Raw genomic sequence first — 16,575 nt, forward strand, 5'->3', positions numbered from 1 at the left:
TGTAGCACAGGCAGGCCTTGAAATTGTGGTCTTCCTCCCTTTGCTGCCAGGGCAGCTGAGTTTAAGACCTCAGGCTAGGCACACTTAGGTTGTCTCTGTTTCTGAACTACTGGGAAAAGTACTATAACAAACACGGGCATGTATACCACTCTCAACATACTGCTTTTGTTTCTTTGGAGGTTTCTGGTTCATCTAATGGCGTAGCTTTAAGACCTGAGGAAACCCCCATAGTGTTTTTCATAATGGCTGTTTTGAAATTGACATCTCTATCACTAATATGTAAGGATTTGCTTCACACCCTCACTAGTGCTCTCCTCCTTCTCTTCCTCCATTTTATAGCATCTCATTGAATCTCATTGGACAGCCAGCTCTGAGTTCCTGTGCTTACCTCAACCTTCCAAGTGCTAGGATTACAGGAGTGTGCCATCCGAGATCCTGGCAGTACCTCACCGCAGTTTTAATTTGCATTTCCCTGACGATTTATTATGTTGATCATCTTTTCTTTCTCTTTCAAGATTTATTTATTTTTATATTATGCGTGTGTTTTATGTGCATGTGTCAGAGGTGCACTACATGCCAGAATGGTAACTGGAGAGGCCAGAAGAAGGCACCGGAGACCCTGAAATTGGCTGTGAGCTGCCCTGTGGGTGCTGGGAATTGAACTCTGGAAGAGCAATGTGTACTCTTAACAACAGAGCCATCTCTCTAGCCCTTGATCATCTTCTCACGCATGTGTTTCCATCTTGTCCATCTATGTCTTCTCTTGGGAAATATCTATGTAGAACTATTGCTTATTTTTTTAGCCATTTATTTTATTATTAATTTTTGCTACTGAATTGTTTTAGTTCCTTATATGCATTGGATATTAGTCTCTTACAAGTATAGTTCATAAATTTTTCCTCCATATGATATTCAATATATATTTTAGGATTTTTTTTATGTGGAGTAATAGTCTTTCTAACAAACGATGTTGAAGGAAATGAATATTGATGTTCAAAACAATAAAGTTTTCATAATTTATGAAAATTAACTACAAATGGGTTGAAGTCCTCAATGAATGAGTTAATACTATAACACCGATAGATGAAAATGCAGAGAAAAATCTTCATATTAGAAATACTAGATACTGATTTCTCCAACATCAAAGAACAAAACAAAAATACCAGAAAACCTGAATTTCATTACAATTACATTTTTCCCCTAAAATACAATCAATAAAGTAAAAATGAAAATATTTGCGAATCATATACCCAATAATGAATTAATATTCAGAATCTATAGATCACACTTAAAACTCAACAAAGAAAGCAGGGAACCCCACTTAAACTCAGATAAAAGACTTTTAAAGACCAAAGATATATAAATGACCATTAAGCATTTCAGCAGATGTTCAACATCATTAATCATTATGGAAGTACAAATAAAAAACCATGATAATATCTTACTCATTAGGATGGCTACTTCCAAAAAAAATCAGAAAGTAAAATGGTCTGTCTGAGAAAAATAATTTCTTTAAAAAGTGAAAATTGGAATAATAATATCATATAATAATAGTAATAATAATGAACAGAATAACTATATGATTCAGAAATTCTACTTTTGTTTAGAAGGAGAAGGGATGAAAAACGGGACCTCATCTGTGTTATATGTGTGGATATGATGGATGTACATAGCTTGCTTTTTACATTTTTGTTTGAGACTCTTGTTTCAGCCCCTGAAGTTTGGGTAGTGCAGTGTGTGCTGTCGTGCCCTGCCACAGACAAGGACCTGAACATGATACACACGTGCCCATAGCAGCACTCTACCCAATAGGCAGAGTGAGAAACGATCTAATTTCCAACAGAAGCCTCTAAACATCATATACACGAGCGATAGGATACTAATTCAGCCACCTATTATAGATAAATAGTAGTTTTAGTCATGAATAAATAAGGAGCTGTGTCTTAATGACTGAGACCTCTAACCTGATAATCCAAGTGGAAAAACTCACACCCTAATTCCTGTGATAGTCTATAGCAAAAAAAGCAGATTATTAAAAAAATATTATGTACAACTGCCCCAAGCTGGTATCTAAGGTGCTCAGGAAACAAATAATTTAGTATTAGGCCTAGTCTTTAGATAGCTCATGGTTTATGTGAAAATATTTCAAAGTCTCATCCCAAACACTTGGGGTAAGGGACCTCTCTGGAAATTATACCATCTCTACACACTGCTCATATTCCGAGACTATGCAAATAAAATTTGGCTGTATTAATGAGTAAGCTCTCAATGAGCGCTCTCAACACACAGTATCACAATCTAAACAGTATTAGCTGCTTCCATGCCTGCTTGCTTTTCTTTGGATCGCCTTAAGAATGGAGCTGAATGTCAAATACATTTTATATATGTGTTAACATGAAGAAGGCTGGTTTGATTGGCAGTGAGTGAAATTAAAGGCAGAGGAAGTACAGGCATCAGTCCCTGTAATAAGTTAGTCAGTTCTGACTTCAGATGTATTAGCTGCCATTTCTTTCCCACGACAAGAACCCTTTATGATTTTTTTTGCAACAAATGCCTCTCATCCATTCTTACTTAAAAAGTAGGGAGATCTGTCTGGAAAGAAGGCCCCCCAAAATAAGGTAAAGGTTGCAAAAACTTTTCATTGGGAAAAAAAAAACTTAGCACTGTCAAGGCTTTGGGTCCTCCATTACCTCAGAATAGTCACTTCAAACCTAACTCACTCCAGATGTCCCCATGATCACCTAATCAGACATCAAAAGCTGCACTGTGACAAGCCACACGCTGCTTATGAGGATGTTACATGTTTCCACAAGCGTAAAACACACACAGTAGCGACTTTTAAAATGTGATTCATCTACATCAGAATTCTACTTTATGGCACAGGACTATTAGGAAAGGGGCCCCCTCCTGAGAAAGAGAAGTCTTGTTTAATGTCTGTACAATGTCATTCTGTGACGAACTTCTCTTTGAAAGCAGGAGCCAGAATGAAACTCACACTTCAGAAGAGTTTATGTTTCAAGAAGAAAAAACGTTTTCCTCATCTGAAGAGAGCTCTATGAATATCGCCATGCTCGAGGAAAAAAAAAAAGTTCTCTATTCCTCCCAGAAGCTTGCTGCTTCTCTAGGGAGAACTTCCATTAACCCTTTCAGTCCACTCCATGGATGTTTAGTAAATGCCTTCGGCACAAAAGGGCTGCATGGAAGAGAATAGAAAACAAACAACACCAAACCCCAAAATAACCCCACAGCTCTCCACCTTGACTTTAACCTTAGACAAACCTGGCTACTTGGCTTTAGACTTCTGACTTTAATGTAAGCTATCTCACTCTGTGTGTGTGTGTGTGTGTGTGTGTGTGTGTGTGTGTGTGTGTGTGTGTGTGCGTGTGCAGGGTTCTCTGATGCTGCCTCTGTATGGGTGTTCAGGTTTTTATTTTAAAGGTTCCTCTCTAATATTTACTTGGCAAATACACACAGACTACTAGGATCTTACATGAGAAAAATCATTGATATCAATGAAGTCTAGGACATTAGAATGAAATTTAAAGTTGAATCCATTCTAATCAAGGTTAGCAACTCATGTCTGGAGCCCAGAAATCATTAGTTTGGGGGTTTAAATCAATAATGGCAGAGTTTATGTAGCTTTCCTGTTTATTACTATTATTTTTAGTTACACACATTTTAGGAGAGAATCATTCGCATTTTAACTAGTTCTTTCAGTGTGTTAATAATTCAGAGTCTTGGATCCTGATCTTCAGAAAAGCTGAACATCTAAGTAAATGTCAAATAGGCACCATCAGACTGGATCTGACCCAAGCACGAACATGACATTGTTACACTCATTGAGGTTTTGCCACAAAGCACATTGTGAATGTTCCCAATTCTCTAATTAACCCACATTCCGGAGGTATTTTTATTTTCTTGTATATCAATCAAAACTAGAAAAACCTATTAAGAAAGATGGGCTAGATGAAACAATGGAAAGAAACATCCGTAGATGCACTGGCATAAGAAATGAAGCCAAAGTTAAAATTAGAAGTTTCTTTGAGTTCTTTGAAAAGTATAGCATTATAACTGATAGGATCACTAACTTCATATTATTGAACTCACAATTTGGTTGACAAAAAATAAAGTTCAAATAACTGAGTCTACCACCTCGGTATTAATTTCTATTCTGTTTTTTTTTGCGGTTTACTTGTAAAAATAGCCTCCATAACAATTCATATGCAGAATAACAATGGCTTGTTCTCTCCCTAAAATTTCAACTAATTCTCTGAACCAACTCATTGCTAAAATTCTAAAATGAAATAAGTCTGAGACTCCGAACTGCTGACCTCAGCCGCCAGGCAATATTTTGACATGTAGCAGGGAAGTTGTGCAACAGGTTGCTCTAAAGCAGGAAATCTTCCACTGACACTATTTTGGGGACAGAATACCATGTCAAATATATATATATATATATATATATATATATATATATATATATATATATATATATATATGTATGCATCTACACAAACAGATGTGCACATATATCCAACATCCCCACTTACCAAATGAGCTAAAGCTGCTTAAAGGTTGTTGGATTGATTTCACCTTACCCATCTCAGAAGGAAAGTTTTATAATTTACCATGTGCCAGGCACTACAGATGGGGACTTGGACACAAAGAAGGAAACACTAGCTCTGCCACTGACAGGCCTGCAGTTTGGGTAACGTGCAGACATGCCAACAGGCAGTCACACTGCAAGACGATGAGAGCTACCAAAGACACCCACCGTGGCAGCTCCCTTCAGGGTTTAAGAAAATGAAACCCACAGCCAACGTGTAGAGTATAGGCAAAGAATGGGCAGACTGGTGGTTGAAATGAAAGATCTGGCAATCTGATACATGAGCTTGGGTTGACAGAGCTGTTCAATTGCTTTGAATTTGGTCTTCTTAACGGGGCTCTAACTTTCCTGCAGAGAGGAGTAATGTCTTAAGCTTTCCTAATGGCATGCAGCACAAGATACCTAAAGGATCAATCAATGTATTTTGATATGAAAGCAAAACTCAGTTAGCATTACGCTTAGACCCTGGCTAAATAAAAAAATAAGACAGTTGGCTTTTTTCATTTCTGAAACAGACTTCAAATAGTGAAATTTTTGTTTGTAGTTCTCAACAAGACCCAAAGTAAGTGATACAGAGGCATGTGCCTGAACAGGGGTCACAATTCCCAGGGTCCTTGTCTTGTCATGGTTCAGACATTCAGCTAACCCATTTTTTTTAATCAACCTCTGCAAAATGCCGTGAAAAACTCTGCTGTAGAAAAAATGGGGCCCCTCCCTCTCCCGTACCTGAACCCTAGTCTCTAAGCGCACTGCTTTAGAAATTAAGCTGCCCTAAACTTGCCAAACTTAGTAAACATTTGGCTTCGTGAATACTGGTTGGCAGCGTTGTGTCTTAAAACAAAGCCATATGAAAACCATCGCTGCAGTGTGTCTTCAAACTCTGGTCTTATCAGCACACAGCGTGAACAGCTGGAGTTTCAAACGCCAGGACTATTATTAAATCACTGTGTCAGAAAAAAAGAGAAAAAAAACTGAGAGAAAGAAAAACCTTTTGTAGGATTCGGTACCTCTAAATAATACAGTTGTATATTACATGGTATTTCTCCTTCCTTTGGCTGCACGGCATCCAACGCTCCTGGCTGAAATACAATGGGTATCACCTTCCTTCAGACCCCCCAGCAGTCATCTATCTTGAGCTTCTATAGCCTTGTGTAGCTGTACTGTCTAATGGATGGAAAATAAGATTTGTGTGTCCAGAATGTCTACTAAATCTTAGGTTGGGCTTTGACGTAAACTCACTCATATTTTCATTATGTGTAGACTTTGAATAATCACTAAGGAAGGCAGATCACATTTAGCTGGTTTGGTTGTATGACCCACACTACACAACCAAACCCCTTCAGATTTTTATTCCAACGGACTAGGCATTCAACTTTAATTATGATATCCCAATGATTTCGTTCATGGATTTGAGAAAGTTTAATCTGGGGAGAAACATCTATTATAATTTCAATATATTGACATGCTTGGAAAGAGATATGCAATAGTTCATTTCTCAATCCACAGATATATACAAGAGGCAAGAAGAATGCAGCTACTCACTGGAAATACTCCCCCTCACCAGTACCACCGTCAGTATCTTTGCTGAAAAAACACCCAAATCTCCAAAGACTGGTTGAATTTCTGCTTATCCTCCAATAGAACATTGCTGACAACTGGAAATATTTCTCTGAGGGTATCCTCCATAGCCAGCCCGCATTCCCCTCCCTGAATCTTAACCATAGAGTGTTGGGCCATCATGTTGCCATCGAATAAACAGGTATGTGTTGCTGTTGGAGCAAAAAAAGAGAGAAAAAAAACCATTCATTTCAAAATCCTGAATTTATGTATGTTAGGTAGGAAGGACGATAACATGGTGAAATAACCTGAGTTATTTAATGAACCTTTGCAAGGAGAGGGTGAGACCTCTGCTGCTTTATCACCATCAGTCTGAGGAGTCGAGGAGTTGGTTCCCTGTACTATTTAACCCTAAATAATGGGGCCTCTCATCTTAATATTTTGTTCTTCTAAAATCTAGAGAATGATGAGTCCCATGCCTATCCTGCACCAGAACATGTAACTTCAGAGAGACATCACACCCCTGAAAACCATCCACTGCTTTTACTTTAACACACCTGAACTGACTACTTGATTTTTAAAAATGTATATAATACAGATATCAACTTCTAAAGGCCAGATGTAAATAGGTACACGCATGCGCGCGCGCACACACACACACACACACACACACACACACACACACACACTTTTGCTAATATAACAAGTAACAGGTTTAGAGCATGATCCTTTTACTCTCATAGAACAACCACAGTACTATACATTTAAGGAATCTACTTTTTAATTTAGTCACTCTGCAGGATCGGCATGCCTTAAGGATTAAATGGAAGATATAAACAGTCATTAAAACACAAACACCTATATTAGTTAACCGGATATTAAGGGGGAAATATCACATGTGTTTAGAGTTCCATTTGCAAATTTAGGAACATCAATTTCAAGGGCTTGGTTTTATGGTATGCCCTTAAGCCAAGAAAGAACACCAGGTTGCAATCAAGGAAAGGAAAGGCTTCCTATAGGAAAAGTCTCAGTACAATATCCTGTCCCCAGGATTCTCTTTCTTCAGTTCAAAAGCATCAAGAGAATGTGGTTGGCTACTGTCTTGGAAGATGAAAAACTATTGTTGCTTGGACATTAATAGCCATACTGTCGTGGTATGAAGAGGAAGCAGAGAAACAAATTTCCATGCTGTTTATCTATGATACTTTAAGTAATGAAAACTGAAATTTGGTGGGTTTTCAGCACACAGAATTGGAAACTGGCAGCGAATCCAAATTTTCTTATTTGGCTCTGTTTTGCAAGTCCAACATGCCTATGAGTGTACCTCTGAAATAACCAATTTGTAATAATTCAATCAGTCAGACAGGCTCAGCTTTTCTAACTTTTCCAAACCACACAGCACACGTCTGGGCATCAGCTTTGCGCATTCTAACTGGGGTGAGCCTAATGAAGTACAGCTAAAAACGACAGTCATCAGCTGTGACTTTAAAGGCAGTCCAATGAGTCAAGTGTTCCTTCTTTAGAGTCTTAGGCTGTGGTTGTGAGGAACTCTCCTTTCCCGGGAATTATTATCCAGTCGGAGGAATGAAGCTGCTACAGGTGACCCTTCCAGGAGAATTCTGGTATCTGAGATCTGGGAAAGAGCCCAAGTCTGCAATCTACACATCCTGAATGCCTACGGTCCTTGTCATGAAGAAACAACTGTGTAAGGTCTGTAGTGGTGGTTTTCCCATGTTAATGCCCAGAAAGCCAATATATCATCACTGAGCAAATACTGATAGCAAGTACATGGGTACATCTAGTACCACAGCATTTTTTTCTGTACCTGGGTTTCTACAGAGTTAGTGAGGGCACCGCACTGTTCCACAGGAAGGAGCCAGGGTGACAACTAATCATGCTGACACTCAAGAGATGACATGGGGCTCAGAGACCTTCTCCCAGGGTCTCAAATCATTTCATTAATTTACACCTGATTTCACTTCTCTCTAGAGGAACACAACCCAATATAAATGCAATAAGAACCATAAATATAATTTGTAGTTTGATATTTACCACATTTAGAAAAATAAAAATAATTAAAATAATTCAATAATATAGTTTATTTAATCCAAGATAGCAAACTTATTTGAGCAGAGTCAACAAAAAGTACTTAATGAGACTTTTCACACACACACACACACACACACACACACACACACACACACACACACGATGTTTTCTTCTAAGTGGAAATGGACACCCGCTCAAGAATCTCTACTCACTGTCTACAGTTTTTACAACAGGGCAATTAATGTATCCTGAGTTAGGCAGACTAAATAAACATTATAAAAAATAAAGAGTTTTGAAGAGTGGGTAATAGGTAATGGGAAGATTGGCTGGGTTAGGTTAATTATTCAAAAAAGCTAGTTTATTGATCAGAAACTCTAAGATATTCCTCTCGCCTTATATGTAGCGTTCATTTCTAATCCAAAGCATGCACACGGAGCCCCTTCCATGTACTTGGCTCTAGATCCAGAGAAGCATGACACAGCATGTGCTCCTGGAACACTCGAATCACACAGTCCACAGAGATTATTGTATAACTGAAGCAAGAGAAGTCCATGTGCTTCAGTCCTGCACCAGGGCAAGGACCATGTCTTTCAGGCCTCAGTCTGTACTCAGCACCATGCACATAGCCTACTATGGAAGAAAGGACAATGTCTGCTTTCCTTCTTCTGCTGATGTGCAGGCATGTAAGCCCTGTAACCCACATAAAGGCAAGGTACAAGCGTTTTGAGTGGTAGTATTTTTTCCTGAAATTAGATTACACATCTCTGCTAGTAATACTAAATCATCCAACTACACAACCCAAATAGAATTCCCTGCAGTCATATTTGGATAACACTATTAGAAAGATGGGAGCCCTAATTTTCTCTAAGAGAAAGCAATATTTATGTTATTTCAATTGTTCTAAGTACTGAGTCTATGTGATACAAACAGAAATATATGTGGGTGGATTTTCCACATTCAAACAGTGATAGCACATTAATCAGACAGACTCATTTTAGGGTATATAGACATCATAAAATATGCATTAAATTGTACTTATTCTTGTTTATGTAAATTTTCTCATACTTATATCATTCCCTTTTCCCAATTCAATATATTTAGACTTAACCTGGTCTCAATCACTGCATATTTAAAATGAAATGAAAACAAACAAAATCTCCACAAAATACCAAACACTGGCTTTCACTGTATTCATCAATAAAGTCGATCAGACATACCCAACTTTTATTAATGTTCTATCAAAAATACTTCCCTAAAGAGCAGAGGGTTTTTTTTAAAGATTATATTTTTATTTTTTAATTATGTGATTATATGTGTTGATACATGCCCATGAATGAAGTGCCTGCAGAGGCCAAAAGAGGGCATTGAATTCCCAGGAGCTGGCATTCCCAGCAGAGTCCCCTGCGAGGAAAGTAGGTGCTCTCCACCGTGGCTGCTGAAGATGAGCTGAATAAGGAATGCACCAAGAGGCAAGCCAAAGTGGATGGGGGAGCGCCATGAGGCCTCAGCCTACATGAGGAACTACGGCAATTAAAGAATGCTGGACGCAGGAGAAATAATCAATGGGCTATCCAATACCGCAGAGTTAGCTTTGAAAACGTACACATACATACAAGTAGCATTACACAGACTGAGCAGAGTGTGTGTGTGTGTGTGTGTGTGTGTGTGTGGTGTGTGTGTGTGTGTGTGTGTGTGTGTGTGTGTAACACAACATTTTTTTAAAAATGAGCCAATGAATTTGAATGAGAACAAGGAGAGGTATATTGGGGTTTGGAGGGAGGAAAGGGAATGGGGAAATGATGTAATTATATTATAATATTAAAAAATAAGTCATAAAATACATATTTAAAAGAGAAGGTGCTCTTAAGCACTGAACCATTTCCAGCATCCAGAGGACAGAGTTTTAAACAGGATAATAAGATAATATTGCATCTAAAATTCTTTAAAGGTAGTACTTTAAGGAAAAATGTGCAAAAATTGGGAAAATCCTAATTGACAGGTAAATATTCAATAATGCAGCATAGCATCCTCCATTTTATAAACTTTGGCACAGGTTCCTGAAAACAAAATTATACCAAACTGTGAGAATTGTCTTAGCCCATCCATCACCCTAATATCCATCTTTCATAAAGTGCTCTAAAGTGAGACTTGTACTGAGACACGGATGGGCTTTTAGGAGTGTTGAAACTATGGTTACATTATTGGAGGCTGTTCTTTGTGATGACATGTATGGTCATTAGCCAACGTTTAACTCACAGGCTATCTGGATGGATGAACCGCCATTACAGTTCTTCAGACCAACTGAGAATTTAAAGAACACAACTCCACAGTCTATGTGGATGGGTGGGAAATACCTTTCCTGGAAGTAATTCTTCACTTACTGTATCAGTCATAAATACAGCAGTTACAAATACATTGTCTCAGAAGTATTTTTTCTTCTAGAGTTTATTTTCCTTTAGCTTCAATGCTGAATTCTAGAACTCCAGTGCTGGCTTCATGTATTCATGCTATTGGGAACTCAAACTCTTATCATCATTCACGTTGTTCTGCCTTACAAAGCATTGTGCTAAATCACTGAAAATTCACCGGTCTAGACTTTGACATTCTGAAGCAGGATGACAGAAGGCATACAGCAAGACCATACGCTGGCTGGAAACAGGCCTTTGCGGCCAGAACACTTGGTTCAGTTCCTGGGTCTCCCATGTTCTAGCTATGTGTCCTTGAACAAATAGCTATGTGTCCTGAAAGTCCCCCTTGCCCTACATTTTATCAGGAAAATGGAGATTAAAACCTACCCTTACTTACATGTAGAAATTTACGTGAGGATTTGAACAGGGTCTGTCATGCAATCAGTGCTATGTAAGTAATAGCTATCGCTGTAACTACATACTACCAGCAGATAGATACCATGCTATCTATTTTTATAACCACTACTTTGCATTTTATCAAAAGGCCTGTATCTAATTCTCAGCTCTTTGGAGTTGATGGGTAAGGTCCTTTGATCCTTCACAGAAACTCGAATGGTAAGACACCTACCGGAACAACAGGTTTCAGACTCTGGCCACTCGGGCTTGCAGCGCTCGTCTGGGCATCAGCATGTGGCCCTGGTGCTGGTTCACTGCTTCTCCTCACCAGCAGTGGAGTGCCTGCAGGACAAAATAAGAGGTCAGAGGTTGAATGAACCCTGGGGAGAAGAAAATATATGGTACAACGTATTTTAATTAAAAGGGTTTATAACACGCTTTCATGTTTCACCACTCCGTTTCTAAGGAGACTTGTAAATGAATCCACCGGAGGCTCGCTGGGCATCTCTAGGTGAGACAGCATGCATGCACTCCATCTTCCAACCCTCATCTTCCCTTACCTGCATTTTAGAACCGGACACTGCATTTAACAGATGTGTTTGGAGATGCAAGGCCAGAGTGGGGAATCTAAGGGCGGTCCTCAGAAGCGCATGGGGTTTTAAAGAATAATTATGGACAAGACTAATGAAGAAGTTCAAACATCCAATGTAAACTGCTCTTTAGCAGACCTGGAAGCACAGTTATTACCGCCATTTGATGCCTCCCCAACCTTCTGAACAGTGATACACTGAATGAAATCATGCTCTGGGCTTACGGCATTAATGTCTATTTAAGTATACAAAGGGATTGGTTCCATTCTGTTCTTTTTCCCCTAAAGTAGACAAAACTGATAACGAAAATAAGTTAGTTCTTCTAAAAATATATTCTGATTTCTTTTTAACTTAATAAAAGCTTCCACTATTAAATATTTGAGTCAGTTATTAAATTCTGAAAAAAAGATTAGAAAGTTCAAACGCAATTCAATCTCAGCAGGGCTAGCAACCTAACCACGCTCACTGCAATTAGGGCCTGAAATAACGTGCTTCAGACAAAACTGGCTGCTACAGAGAAAAATGTAAAGAAAAAACCTCTTCGTGGTTTAAACGTTACTCTCACAGAAAAATTAACTTTTATTTATATATTGTTGAGAAAAGAGTGAAAAACAGTGGAATGCAGTTTCTCATTTATCAATAAACATTCTGAAAATAACTTCTCAAACTTCAATAGCTACTTTAGCTTAAAGGAACATTTCATCCCCATCTTAAGTCATTTACCTAACAGATTTCATACGTGCTACAACATTCTCTTTTTCTTCTGTACAAAACATAAAGTTGCTAGCACGTTTACCCCTTTCTATACAGAAGCTGCTTTTTTGAAAACAAAACTTTCATAGTACATTAATTAATATGCTATAAAAATTAGAGACATCATGACAAAATGTATTAAAACCCCACATACTTTTTTTCTTGCTCTTTTTTATTAATAGACACTCTATCACATTATTCTTTACTTCCTCCCTCTCAACAATGTTAAAAATAACTGTTAGGCTGTACAGTTGGCAACTGTTTCTTCAATGAAACTTGAAAAATAAACTGGACTAGAAGGAAAAAGTTCCTTAAAATTCAGTCTCATATCAATTTTTCACTTCTTCAGTTGACCTATAGGCAATGTTTCTTTCAAGTTAAACCCCTAAATTATCAGTAGCATGAAGAGAAGAACTGGTCTAAATGTATTATTCTCAGAAACAACTCATGATATTTAAAGTCCCAAAGAAATTGGGAGAAGAGGAAGGGAGACACCTTGAAACTCTCAATTATTTCTATGTATTTAACAAGGTGAGTGCACTACAATTTAACAATCTCAAGTTAGAAAAAGGACAGAAAAATAGGAATGGCATCTTGGTTCACCATAAAATTTTCTCACTGTCAAAAACAAGGCGAGGATATAGCAGAGAAAAGAAAATAATGACTAACAACTTTAGAAAATTTTAGTTTTTAGTTACTATGACTTTTCAGCTGAGTTATACATATACATACATACACACATATAGAGACATAAAACATGTATACATATACATACACACATGTACACACAGATATACACGTACATGTACACATATAAACATATATACAGATACACACATATACTCACATGTACAGACACACATAGGCACATATACATACACATATGCACACATATACACAAATAAATGCATATGCATATATTCACAAATACACATATACATTCAGATATACACACATATACATACATAATATATAAACACACATTTAGATACACACATATACTCACAAATATATATATATATATACACACATACATGTACACATATACACATATAAACACATACATGCACATATGCACAAATACACAATACATACACATATACATGCATGTATACATACATAATACATTCACACATATACATACAAACACACATGTCATGATGTATGACACATGCTTTTTATTAGATTATAAATGCCTCTTTTTCAAGCTATAGAAGATGGTTTTTCTTCAGCTTTGAGGATGCAAGCCTCTGTCTCATCACAGTTTATCTCCCACTTTACTGATAAAATGTTAAATTATTTAGGATGCTTTTGAAGTAACAGGTATTCAGCTTTATGCATCCAATATGCCACAACACTCAGGAGATAACAATTCACTTTATTCCACTGTATCAACTATGTGGAATATAAAATAAATATCATCCATGGTACTCCGTTATTATGTACACCTTTCACATTTTTATGTATCAGTTACAAATTTTAATTAATAAATACACACCCAAACCTTGAAGCAACCAATCAAACTTTAAGATGGATGATCTCTCTTAAACGTGGACTCAGCTCATTAGGAAGAAGTCTCCCTCTGTGTTTTTCTTCCTTTCACATTTGGATGTCCCCTGTTGAGTCACCTTCTAATTTTTCCTTGGCTGTCTTAATGTGTTAATAACAAGTGCAAATCATTTCATACTGGAATTAATAATGAGCATCTCAAAATATGAACTGTTATCTCAGCTTTAAACAAACCCTCCTCATTTTATTTTTCAAACTGCCAACCCCTATTAGCAGGCTGCTGTCAAGGAGAGTCAGAGTTGTCACTCAAAGCCAGAGAGAACACCCTTGTTTCAACAAAGGCATGTATGGAGAGGGCTTAATGGATAGGCAAATCCTGGACCACAGTAGAGCTGAAGTTGCATTTCCCAGTCAAGCTCACTAAATAAGAGGGAGGTGACTCACTTTTCCTCCTTGTGGGGAGGGGCAGAAAGAAATACGCACTGAAGGAGCTTGTGACCTCCCCTGTGGATGCTCATACTGCTGAAAACTGCCACACATCAGTACAGGGGACTAGACAATGGCCTTTGGAGTCACATGACTGAACTGTCTGTGCTGGTTCCAGGACACTGAAAGTGGACTTTTCTGTGACAGTCTCTCCATGGAAGACCTGGTCATACAAACAAGAAAGAGCTGAAGAGGGGGAGGCACTAAGTCTGGTACAATATATGACATTGACCATTGTGTATTCTTCAGACAGGAAGACTACCCTCCTCTTCCCAAATTCCCCTCGAGGGAAGAGCTGTCCCTTGACATTTGTTGTGAACAATAACAATGTTAGCTTATCTAAAAGATCAACTTCAGAAAATCAAAATCATTTTTAGTGAATACTATGTGATTGAAAACTAGCAAAAATCTAATTGTACAGTAATACATAGCCTTAAAGTAAGAATTGAAAAAATATATATTATATAAAATCATATATAATATTAGATAGAGTATGAAGGGAATTCAAAATGGGAGAAGTTTTCCAACCATTATGTTCTATCGAATTGAGAAGGCTCTTAGATTTTAAGGTGAAAGTGTTCATTTCAGCTCAAGAAGTCATAGATAGCATTCCCTGGAGTCAGAGTTTAAAAGCCAGTAGAGGCAAAAGGGAAACAAAATAAGGGATATTGCATGATGCTTATCTTTACAGCTAAATACGGGGAGCTCAGCTGTGCAACAGGACCAAAGCAGTGGGTGCTGGGGAGGCGATGGTCATGAGCTGAACAACCACAGTACGTTAGCTTACTTCATAGAAGAAACCATGGCAGACAGGAACATGCAGCAGGTTTCGGTATACATAAAGGTAGGCCACCATAACAGGTGTACAACAGCTAGGTGACGGGAGAATCCATACCAATGCACACACATGCGATGGGATATGCAAGTTTCCATTTTGTTTAGCTAGATACCCTGGGGCCATGGAAGAGAACTATGCTACATGGAGAGAGAGAGAAGAAGCCCTGGTGTGGGACATAGCTGATGGTTATGTCCCCATATTGAGGATCTTGTCATAGTAACCTCAGTTCCCACTGGGGTACTTATAGCTGAAGCCTCACTCTAAAAACTTACACATTCACAAAGGGCTTTTGTCTTCAAAATCTAAGACTGGTGTGCCAGTCAGCACTGGCTGTGTTTGGATGAAGCTTGCTTACATGACAAGTGGCATCACTAAATACTGAATTTGGAGGACGTTGAAAGACATGCCAGGCTGGTGGGAGAAAAAAGTGGAATTAGTTTTCAGGTGTCTACGAATGATGGTGGATTTTCTAGTTATTAAACAATTGCCAGTTTGATGTTGGTGAGAGTAATGCACAAAGGGGGTGCACTTAGACACCCAACAGCCCCATTAAATAGCCCTAAGTCTTTGAAAAAAATCTCAAAGAGGCAACAATTATTTAAAAGCTCAAATTTTTTTTTTTTTTTTTTTTTTTTGGTTTTTTTGAGACAGGGTTTCTCTGTGTAGCTTTGCGCCTTTCCTGGAGCTCACTTGGTAGCCCAGGCTGGCCTCGAACTCACAGAGATCCGCCTGGCTCTGCCTCCCGAGTGCTGGGATTAAAGGCGTGCGCCACCAACGCCCGGCCTAAAAGCTCAAATTTTTATACTAATGGGTCATTCATGATATAAAGGCCAACATGAATGGAGGGTGGGAGGTAGTTTCTATATAATACAAGTTTCTGAGTTTGCTATGTGTGTGAACATGCTTACACAGAGAGAGGAGAGAGAGCCAGAGACAGACAGATACACAGAGGTGACAGAGAGGGGGAACGAGAGAGTTTTGTACATCTCAAGATTGTGTTTGGATAGAGTTGCTTAAATGACAATTGATTCTCTCTCTCTCTCTCTCTCTCTCTCTCTCTCTCTCTCTCTCTCTCTCTCTCTCTCTCTCTCACACACACACACACACACACACACACACACACACACACACACACACCCCACAGGGGGAAGGGGGGAGATGGAGGGAGAGATTTCTATATCTGAAGGTTGTGTTTGGGTGGAGTTGCTTAAGTGACAAGTGATGTCATTTAATAGTGAACTTGGAGGGCCTTGAAGGACAGGCCATTACAAGAAAAGAAACCAAGAATCCGAAGAATCATAACAGAGGAAGCTGTTGGCAGCGGAGAAAACAAACAATGGTTTCAAACATGAGCCACACATCAAGTCACAAGGACACATGTTC

General features: G+C 38.4%; 1 protein-coding gene across 1 annotated transcript in view; it reads right to left on the reverse strand.

The window, feature by feature from the left end:
- Pard3b (par-3 family cell polarity regulator beta) overlaps positions 1 to 16,575 on the reverse strand; it is a 978,380-nt gene that overhangs the window by 535,695 nt on the left and 426,110 nt on the right. Inside the window, exon 4 of the mRNA XM_006975013.4 lies at positions 11,249 to 11,358. Coding sequence (XP_006975075.2) covers positions 11,249 to 11,358 — 110 coding nt within the window. The remainder of the gene's footprint in view (positions 1 to 11,248; positions 11,359 to 16,575) is intronic.

Source organism: Peromyscus maniculatus, chromosome 13, assembly GCF_049852395.1.
Source record: "Peromyscus maniculatus bairdii isolate BWxNUB_F1_BW_parent chromosome 13, HU_Pman_BW_mat_3.1, whole genome shotgun sequence".
NCBI classification, from domain to species: domain Eukaryota; kingdom Metazoa; phylum Chordata; class Mammalia; order Rodentia; family Cricetidae; genus Peromyscus; species Peromyscus maniculatus.